Source organism: Fundulus heteroclitus, unplaced genomic scaffold (genome assembly GCF_011125445.2).
Source record: "Fundulus heteroclitus isolate FHET01 unplaced genomic scaffold, MU-UCD_Fhet_4.1 scaffold_43, whole genome shotgun sequence".
Classification (NCBI taxonomy): domain Eukaryota; kingdom Metazoa; phylum Chordata; class Actinopteri; order Cyprinodontiformes; family Fundulidae; genus Fundulus; species Fundulus heteroclitus.
In genome coordinates, this window is record NW_023396846.1 from 1,168,143 (window position 1) to 1,179,138 (window position 10,996).

The 10,996-nt window shown below is 43.9% G+C and overlaps 1 protein-coding gene across 1 annotated transcript; it reads left to right on the forward strand.

Annotated features, from left to right (window-relative positions):
- The first annotated feature begins 2,259 nt into the window (after positions 1-2,259).
- On the forward strand, positions 2,260-10,531 carry LOC118560421. The gene is made up of 2 exons (XM_036131408.1): positions 2,260-3,232; positions 6,399-10,531. Exon 2 carries the CDS (start codon positions 6,487-6,489, stop codon positions 9,379-9,381), a length of 2,895 nt encoding a protein of 964 aa, XP_035987301.1. The 5' UTR covers positions 2,260-3,232; positions 6,399-6,486; the 3' UTR covers positions 9,382-10,531.
- Positions 10,532-10,996: the final 465 nt, after the last annotated feature.

A 10,996-nucleotide genomic window follows, 5' to 3' on the forward strand; every position in this document is an offset into this window, starting at 1 on the left:
TGAGTTTCGTTTGTTTTTAGTTCAATGATCATTTATTCATATTAAACTAATACCATTCCACTTCACCATGATATTGAATGGGGCATTTCTCAAATGACATCACATTTTTTCCGACACAGCCCGGATTCCTGGCTGGCTGGACAGGAAGAGTGCAAATTACATTAGCAAAAACCGCAGTACTAATCATTTTGGAAGATGACAATGTCCCAGGAGCTTCATTTCAACCTCCTTCCATGAAGAAACCCGACATAGAACAGCGGAAACGTTGGTTGAAATGTAGAGGGCTCAAAATGAGCAGAAAGAAAGCAGTATTAGTAGAAAGGTAGGAGAGGCCGTCTTCCTCTCTCTCACACTGCATCAAACTCGAGGAAGAAACCCGCTGAATCTGCGTGGAATTATAGTTAATACTAAGAAAAAAACACATATGTATTGTTGCATGCCTGTATTTTAATTTATCATAGAGGTCACCATCGAAAGCAGACTTAAAAACAGTCAATTATTCTGCTATAATCAGACAATGAGACCCTGTCTCCTCTTCACACACACAGACACACAACCCTCTGCAGACACACAAACAAGAACACTGTGAGAGAAACATTGACTTCATCCATGAAAAGAAGCAGAAGACTAGGAAGAAAACCCCCACATGCCACTTCTAATCATAACTGTTTCATGTAGGTTTGCCTAGGTGGGCTTGGGCTTGTTGGAGGCTGTGTTCCAGATTCCAGAAGAGAGTCCTGATGACACAGGACATGAGCTTGCTGGAGGAGAGCGGGGGTTTGCAGCCGGAGAAAATTATCAAGAGAGTGCATCTGGCTCGACATTCTGATGATGTATTGATCCAAAGATGTCAATTTGTCATGTCAGAATTTAAAAGCAGGAAATTTAAATTTGTCTAGGATTTGTAGTCATCAGGACACGTCTGTAATCATGTCTTGATGACTACAAGACATGATTACAAACATGAACAAACTGGAATCTGTCAGACAGATAGGATTTAAACCAATCCAATGCTTTCCCTTTTCCCTACAGTATGTTCCAGTCTTTCTAGGAGAAACTACCCAATGATTTTTCTGTGTTTCTTCTGGGTGGGTAGCACTGCAGCAGCTCTGGCCCCTTCTTCTCCTTGTTCCTCTGCTTTAGCAGAAGTAGTGAATTTCTGGTTTCCCTCCAAAATCTCAGACACTGCTCTCATTTTGATGGCATCAACCACAGTTGCAGTATTGAGCGGGTCATCCATTTTTTGGTCAACATACTTTCCATTCAGGTATGCCATGACTGTAATCATGTCTTGATGACTACAAGACATGATTACAAACATGAACAAACTGGAATCTGTCAGCCAGATAGGATTTAAACCAATCCAATGCTTTCCCTTTTCCCTACAGTATGTTCCAGTCTTTCTAGGAGAAACTACCCAATGATTTTTCTGTGCTTCTACTGGGTGGTTAGCACTGCAGCAGCTCTGGCCCCTTCGTCTCCTTCAAACTGGCTGGCGACATGTCACGTGCCAGCCTGCTTCAAATCATCCATGTTCCCAAGAAGCCAAGGACCACAGGACTTAATGACTTTAGACCCGTCGCTCTGACCTCTGTGGTTATGAAGTCCTTTGATCGCCTGGTGCTTTCACACCTAAAAGAAATCACCGACCCCCTCCTGGCCCCTCTACAGTTTGCCTACAGAAACAACAGGTCTGCAGACAACGCTGTCAACTTGGCCCTTCACCACATCCTCCATCACCTGGACTCTGCAGGAACCTCCAGCAGGATCCTGTTTGTGGATTTCAGCTCTGCCTTCATTACAATCATCCCAGCTCTGCTTCAGGAGAAGCTCTCCCAGCTGAATGTGCCCGACTCCACCTGCAGGTGGATTACAGACTTCCTGTCTGACAGGAAGCAGCATGTGAAGCTGGGAAAACATGACTCTGACTCTCAGCTCATCAGCACTGGTTCCCCCCAGGGCTGTGTTCTTTCTCCTCTGCTCTTCTCCCTGTACACCAACTGCTGCTCCTCCAGTCTGTCAAGCTCCTGAAGTTCGCGGACGACACCACTCTCATCGGACTTATCTCTGGTGATGGTGACGAGTCCACCTACAGGTGGGAGGCTGACCACCTGGTGACCTGGTGCAGGGAGAACAACCTGGAGCTCAACACTGTAAAAACTGTGGAGATGGTTGTGGACTACAAAAACCACCTTGTAGGGCAAGCATATGACGGTGCCTCAGTCATGAGCGGAAAAAACACAGGTGTGCAGGTGTAGCGTGGAAGGAAGAAAATTCATTCCACCAAATATCCTTGATTTTATATTTTCATTAATTTTTTTTTGATTTTCCGTTTTATGTTAGAATTATTATTAGAATAATTATTATGTTAGAATTATTATTTTAAAGAAAAATACTCTGTATAATAATTTTCGGAAAGTTTAGTTTTATTTTTGCGGGTATAACTGGTGACGTCACTTCCTCCTTCACCAGACCGTTCATGGCTGTTACGGAGGAAGGTGAGTTTTCACGGAGCTCTTGTTAGATTGTTGGTTAGAAGTTCGAGTGTAATGAAAAATGTTACACAGCCTTTAAAGCTAACATGTTTGTGAGTTGTTTAACGGTGAATGGAATGTTTTTTTATGGAGTGAAAGAGTTTTACTGTCGCAGCATTTCTGTGAATGAGCCGACCGTTTTTCCCGCGCAATGCTACATTTTTTTTGCTCCCTTTGTCATGGGCAGGTGGGCTGATGTCGGCTGGGTATGATATTTGCTGCTGAACAGTTTTCATATCACTCTGTACAGGTATGTTGTTGTTTTATTTATTTATTGAACTTTTTTGTTCAATGTCGGAGTTTTATACTTTTTTTTATTTTTCACAATGTACAAGTTTTTTTTATACATTACTTATTGTGGAGGTTTGCTGGTGGCGTGTTTCTGTTATCTTCATTTGTTTCATCTTGATTTAAAATATGTAATAATTCAGACCAGACCGTTCATGGCTGTTACGGAGGAAGGTGGGCTGATGTCGGCTGGGTATGATATTTGCTGCTGAACAGTTTTCATATCACTCTGTACAGAATAAATACGCCATCAGTAGGCTGACCTGGAATGCCTGAGCGGTGGTCACTACACAACGCAGAGTCAAACAAGTAGCACGCCTGAGGCCGGCTACATTGGTGCCGTGACGATCCGGATTCATCTTGGATCAACAACAGCTTGGTCACCGAGGGCTGCTGATCATCACCAAGAGGTTCCTTTAAAATTGCTGGTTGCAAAGCTACGCTGTTACACAGTTGAAAGGACTCTGAAAAAAGGGGTTGTTTTATTCTTTTTCCCCATTGCATTTTTGTTGTTGTGTAATTCAACTGAGTTTGATAGCTTAAGAACCATTGTTTCATTATAATACAGGGTTAAGGGTGTTTTTTTTTTATCAAAAATGGCTTCCAAGTTTGGAGAAGCAGATGTTACTACAACAAATGAGAATCCTCTAGGCCTCGGCAGAGGAAGGTTTTTGAGGGAGCTTTGTGATACCCCTGTCAGAAATGCAGAAAGTGTTGGTTCACCAGCCTTTAGCTCCACTCGGTTACCTAGTCATCCTACCACCGGTCAGCTGTCAGCAATGTCAGACATAAGTGATCCAGCTTTAAAAAATCTCATCACACACATAGCACAGGAAGTTGGACAGGTTATATCTACTCAGTTAAAGGGAGAAAGTAAGGCAGATGAGGACAGAGATGCACAAGCTCAGAGTTCAGGTACAGATCAGACTCTCAATGACTTTACACATAACCTGGCAGGCATAAGATTGGTTATGCAATCTGATGTCAGGGAACCTCCCAGTTTTAGAGGAGATGTGTCAGATAAGCTATCAGTGTATGAGTGGGAGGAACTTATGGACACATACCTGAGGAAGAGAGGTGTGCCACATGGAGAACAGCATCAGGAGATTTTATATAAGTTAATGGGAAAAGCTAGGGACATTGTGAAGGTTGCGCTCCGTAGCAATCCAGCCCTTAGGCCCCAGGAGAACCCAAAAGTCATTATTGACATACTAAAGCAACACTTCGGTGAAACAACAAGTTCAAGTATGCCTCTTGCAGACTTTTATGGCACTGTACCTCAGATAGGAGAAAACCCTGTTGAGTACTGGCTCCGCCTCAACAAAGCAATCGATGCAGCTGAGGAGGCTTTGAGCAGACAAGGGCGACACATTGATGATCCTAGCCGAGAGGTAACAATGATGTTCGTCAAGTATTGTCCAGATCCCTCTCTTGCTGCAGTTTTACGATTCAAGGCACCAGACAAGTGGACAGCTAAAGAGATACAGGAACATGTAGATCGCTATCAAATTGAGATGAAGGCTAAACCAATTCATCCCAGCTTGATAAAGCGTCTGTCATCACACGTTCAAGCACCTGAGGAGCTCATTTCACACAGCTCTCCAGTTTCTTCTCCTGTTCAGGTTGAGGGGAATGTCAACCTCAGTCCTCAGTTAGATGATAACTGTATAAAGACTCTCATCAGTCTGCTTGATCGTACCCTTGTTCAGAACAACCAGACTGTGCTCAGAAAGCCCTCTTATGGTCAGCTGCAGAGAAAGTTCTGTAAGGTTTGCCAGTCCACAGAACACTCAACATTGGCACATTGCAGACAAGATCGCCTGTGCTTATCCTGTTTCAAACATGGTCACATTAAGAAGGACTGCCCAAACAAGGATTCCAGACAAAATCTTCAAACCGCGTCTTCGCTTGAAGGGCAACAGCATTTAAACTGATGAACCCGCATTCGGAGAGGGGACGTGTGGGTAGTGATTTACAAACCCTCAATTGTGACAGTGAACTCGAACAATGCTATGTAAATGCATGTGAAGTAGCATCAGGTAATGCTAAGGTGATTATGCAAAATACACAGGCAGTAGAGCCTTATGATGAACTGTTCTATGCACCAGTTACTGTGAACTCTAAGTTTCAGATGCAAGGGATGCTAGATTCAGGTTCTATGGCATGCACCTTCAGTGAAGAAGCAGAGGAAAGAATGGTTAGAGAGAATGTCTTGTCAGAACCTAAAACTTTGGCGCATGAAGTGGTTTTAGTTGGGTGTGGTGGAAAACTCACTAAACCAAAATGCATGCATGAAGTTGAGTTAAAAATTTATGGACAGAGCTGCTTTGTTCCTGTGCTTGTGGTGCCAGGCCAGAGAGATGATTTAATAATAGGCACAAATGTGATCAAGTTCCTCATGCATCAGTTAAAAAACAGTGATGATTATTGGCGTCTTATTTCCAGTAACGGTCAGACAGCATCACCAGAGTGTGAACAGTTCTTGGACCTCATGGCCAGTACATCACGTTGGAGGGGGGACGAACTGCCCGAAAAAATCGGCACTGTCAAACTGCGGCAATCTGTCACACTTGCAGCAAAGCGGGAGCATCTTGTTTGGGGTAGGCTGCCCTGTAATTCTCCCATGTCGCCTGGAAGCACAATTATGGTTGAGCCTACCATGTCAAAGTCTATGCCACGGAACATCATGGTTGGTCGCGTTATAACACCATTGTGGGGTGACAGGTGGGTTCCCATGAAAGTCACAAACTTGTCTGACAAGCCGATTACCCTCAGGAAAAACTGCAAACTTGCTGATGTGTCACCTTGTATGGCTGTAGAAGACGTTGAGATTCTTCAGGGTTCCATACAGATTGAAAAGCCTGTCTCAGAAAAACCTGCTATGTCTGGTAGTCTTTCAGAACTTGAACAAAGATTGCAAAAAGTTGGTCTGGCAGATCTTGACATAAGAAATTGTCACGCAGATCAGGCAGGGAAAGAAAGACTAGTTGGCTTACTTGAGCGCTACAATGATGTTTTCTCCAAGCATTCGTTAGACTGTGGTGAGGCTAAGGGTTTCGTCCACCGCATTCGGCTCACAGATGATCGCCCATTTCGCTTGCCTTATCGAAGAGTTCCCCCTGCTCACTACCATAAGTTACGCCAGGTGCTGACAGAAATGGAGGAGCAAGGAATAATTCGAAAGTCTGTGAGTGAGTATGCTTCACCATTGGTAATGGTTTGGAAAAAGGATGGAAATCTCAGGATTTGCACTGATTTCCGGTGGCTGAATGCCAGAACCCTTAAGGATGCTCATCCTCTTCCTCACCAGTCTGACTGTCTTGCTGCCTTGGGAGGGAATATGTATTTTAGCACGATGGATCTTACATCTGGCTTTTACAATATCCCTATGGCTGAAGAGGATAAAAAGTATACTGCTTTTACTACACCACTTGGCTTACATGAGTACAACCGGATGCCACAGGGGCTCTGCAATAGCCCGGCTTCCTTTATGCGTATGATGTTAAGCATATTTGGTGACTTGAACTTCAGCAGTCTGTTATGCTATTTAGATGACCTGCTTGTTTTTGCGCCCAGTGAGGAGGAGGCTTTGCAGAGGTTGGAGGTTGTCTTTCAGCGGCTGCGAGAGCATAACTTGAAGCTGAGTCCCAAGAAGTGCCACCTCATGCGAGCTTCTGTGAAGTTTCTGGGCCACGTCATTGATGGAAATGGTGTGGCTGTGGATCCATCAAAAGTTGAGGTGATATCCAAAATGTTGACGTCCGATTTGATGGAAGATGATGGATGTACACCTTCTGTTCGACGGATTAAATCTTTTCTGGGGATGGTATTCTATTACCAGCACTTCCTCCCCAATTGCTCTTCTTTGGCTAAACCACTCTTTGCTCTTACTGCTGGACAGAGAAGAAGGGGAAAGGCGAGAGCAAATGCGGGGACCTATAGGAAGCTTAAACCAGATGACTGGACACAGGAATGCGACTCAGCTTTTAATAAGCTGAAAGAAAGTCTGATGGACTGTGTGGTTCTTGCTCACCCTGACTTCTCACGTCCTTTAATCTTGTCCATCGATGCTTCCCTAGATGGACTTGGTGCTGTGTTGTCACAGATACCAGAGGGTGAAAGCAAAGCGAGACCCATAGCTTTCGCGAGTAAGACACTAAGTGGATCTCAGAGACGATATCCAGCCCACCGACTTGAATTTCTAGCTTTGAAGTGGAGTGTTTGCGAGAAATTTAGCCATTGGCTAAAGGGCAACACTTTCACAGTATGGACAGATAACAATCCATTAACATATATTATGACAAAGCCAAAGCTTGATGCTTGCGAACAGCGCTGGGTTGCCAAACTTGCTCCATACACGTTCGATTTAAAGCATATCCCAGGCACCAAGAATGTTGTGGCAGACGCTCTCAGCAGAGATCCATTTGCCAAAACAGTTGGTCATAGGCTCATCACTGAGTGTTATGATGATCTTCTTGTTGAGTCTGATGGGGTTGGTGAACAGGGGATTCAAGACGTCTTCCGTCTTAAAGTCCAGTGTCACTGTGTAGGAGGAGCAGCACAATTCAATGCTGCTAAGTCTCACTCACTTCATTCCCCAGGTCATACAGCTATAAAAGCCATCATTGATGTACATGACCGGTGGAATGTGTCTACAGAGGCTAGGGCAGTTCAGTTAGTCCAGACTGTCCAACAGGTTGCCACAACAGGACTGGAGCCATTACCTGCTTTTTCCCTGGAAGAGCTCCAACGCAACCAAGAACAAGACCTCAGTATTTCTAAAATACTGCCGTTTGTGAGCCGGAAAAGAAGGCCATCCAGAAGAGAAAGAGAGGGTTTTGACCCTGGAGCTCTTGTTCTTTTAAAACAATGGGAGAGACTCAAGGTTCTTGATGGGGTTCTTTACAGAGTAATCAAAGACCCTTTAAGCAAACAAAGGAGACATCAGTTTGTTCTACCCAAATGTCTGGAAGAGAAAGCTTTGTGCGGGGTGCATGACTTAGCTGGCCATCAAGGTCAGGCACGGACAATCTATCTGGCGAGACAGCGCTTCTTCTGGCCAAAGATGGAACATCACATCAGAAACTATGTAAAGTGTTGTCAGAGATGTATACTGGCTAAGACACCAGAGCCTTCAGCCAGAGCCCCACTTGAAAGCATCAGGACATCTGCTCCAATGGAACTGGTGTGTTTGGACTTCTGGAGCGCAGAAAACAACCGACAGCAATCTGTGGATGTTCTTGTGGTCACAGACCACTTTACAAAGTTGGCTCATGCCTTCCCATGTGCAAACCAAACAGCAAAACAAGTTGCAAGGAAGCTATGGGACCATGTCTTCTGTGTGTATGGGTTCCCAGAGAGGATTCACACTGATCAGGGGGCCAACTTTGAGAGTGAGCTTATCACAGAGTTATTAAAGCTGTCTGGCGTATCCAAGTCGCATACCACTGCATATCATCCCATGGGAAATGGTGGGACCGAAAGGTTTAACAGGACTCTGGGGAGTATGCTCCGTTCACTACCTCTCAAAGAAAAAGCCAAATGGCCCCAGCAAATACAGGCATTGACACTCGCATACAATGCGACAGTACATGAGACGACCGGTTATGCTCCTTTTCATCTCATGTTTGGCCGTGTCCCGAGACTACCAGTTGATGTCATGTTTCAACAGGTCCTGCATGATCCAGTGGTGGTTGATTACAGCAGTTATGCCAGGACACTAATGTCCTATTTGAAAGAGGCGGCATGTATTGCTCAAAAACATACCATGAAGGAACAGGATAAGCAGGCCAGGGAATACAACAAAAAGATCAAGGGATTTCAGCTGAACAAAGGAGATAGAGTCCTCCTTGCTAATAAAGGGGAGAGAGGGAAGAAGAAGCTGGCCGACAAGTGGGAGTCAAAAGTCTACAGAGTCATAGACAAGGACCCCAAGACACACATCTACAAGTTGGAGGGTGAAAAAGGGGAAACAAAAGTAGTGCACCGAAACCTCATCTTGGATGTCAGTTTCTTGCCGGTTCAGTCAGCAGATGATGACAGGAACGAGACAATGTGCAATTTTGATGAGACTGGGGACCTGTCTTCTATACTAGGAGTCTTGGGTACAGCGGAGGATGAGGATTCAGGAGACACAACCAATGCAGAGATACCCAGTGAAACGAGCGATATCAGCATTTTTGTTCCAGAGCAAGGGCGGCCGTGCCAAGAACAGACAGCAGGTGGCAGTGGAGAGTCACTGGGCATGGGTCATGAATCCTTGAACATGCATGAATCTGAGATTGAGACTCTTGACCTCACAGAGTGTGATGGTCTAGCTGTGACCCAAGCAGAAAGCAACCCAAGAGATGAACCTACAGAAGCAGTAGTCACAGCTGATGGGGGTCAGGGTTCGAGTAGTGACGTCTTTGGCAGAGCAGGTGGAGTTAGGACACGAGTTGGTAGGGTTGTCAAAAAAGTTGACCGCCTGATAGAGTCTATGACTCAGAAGCCATTTAGTATCGGGCAGTTTACCGGCTCAGTTCGCAGAAGATCACAGTCTCTACTTACACTGTTTTAGTAAGGATGATTGTTTATTTTCTTTTCTGGTTCCATTTGTGAGATGTCCATTATTATGGTTGCGTTGAAGCACGGGACATAAGTAGATGGGTGGTTTGGTGTATTCGGCATCATACTGATCCGTGAGAGTTTGAGGCTTGATCACCCTTAAATTTCTCTAGACCTGTGTTAACAGGTAGTTCTATAGCTGATAATAAAGATAGTATTCTTTGGAACATTCCCATTCTACTTTTGTCTAAGTATGGGTTTCCCAGTATGGGACTGAGTTATTTTGTTGAGCAATCAGGATTTTGGTGTCATTCAGGGGGGGTGAATGTAGCGTGGAAGGAAGAAAATTCATTCCACCAAATATCCTTGATTTTATATTTTCATTAATTTTTTTTTGATTTTCCGTTTTATGTTAGAATTATTATTAGAATAATTATTATGTTAGAATTATTATTTTAAAGAAAAATACTCTGTATAATAATTTTCGGAAAGTTTAGTTTTATTTTTGCGGGTATAACTGGTGACGTCACTTCCTCCTTCACCAGACCGTTCATGGCTGTTACGGAGGAAGGTGAGTTTTCACGGAGCTCTTGTTAGATTGTTGGTTAGAAGTTCGAGTGTAATGAAAAATGTTACACAGCCTTTAAAGCTAACATGTTTGTGAGTTGTTTAACGGTGAATGGAATGTTTTTTTATGGAGTGAAAGAGTTTTACTGTCGCAGCATTTCTGTGAATGAGCCGACCGTTTTTCCCGCGCAATGCTACATTTTTTTTGCTCCCTTTGTCATGGGCAGGTGGGCTGATGTCGGCTGGGTATGATATTTGCTGCTGAACAGTTTTCATATCACTCTGTACAGGTATGTTGTTGTTTTATTTATTTATTGAACTTTTTTGTTCAATGTCGGAGTTTTATACTTTTTTTTATTTTTCACAATGTACAAGTTTTTTTATACATTACTTATTGTGGAGGTTTGCTGGTGGCGTGTTTCTGTTATCTTCATTTGTTTCATCTTGATTTAAAATATGTAATAATTCAGACCAGACCGTTCATGGCTGTTACGGAGGAAGGTGGGCTGATGTCGGCTGGGTATGATATTTGCTGCTGAACAGTTTTCATATCACTCTGTACAGAATAAATACGCCATCAGTAGGCTGACCTGGAATGCCTGAGCGGTGGTCACTACACAACGCAGAGTCAAACAAGTAGCACGCCTGAGGCCGGCTACACAGGCACACAGGAAATTAGAGGCCCCATTAGCCTTTTATGTGCATTGCAATGCACATTGTTTGAATTTAGTATTAGTTGACAGTGTGAAATGCATCCCTGAAGCTAATTGTTTCTTTTCTATTTTGCAGAAACTTTATAGCGTTGTGTCAGGGTCATATGTGCACCAAAAATGGCTTGAGGTACAGAGAGAGATGTTTCTGGGGGCCCCAAGAGAGTTACAAAGGCTGATAGAGACACGGTGGGCATGTAGGTAAAATGCCTGCAAGACAGTAAGGGACAGAATGCCAACCATCATACGTCTACTAAAAGAAATATCAGAAGAGCAAAATGGTGACAGAGCTATAGAGGCAAGAGGTTTATTAGCCCAAATAAATCTCATGTTTGTTGGCTTGCTTCTAAC

Bases quoted from the DNA above. Each gene is read 5' to 3' on its own strand.
- LOC118560421 (XM_036131408.1), top strand. From the start codon at position 6,487: ATGCGAGCTTCTGTGAAGTTTCTGGGCCACGTCATTGATGGAAATGGT.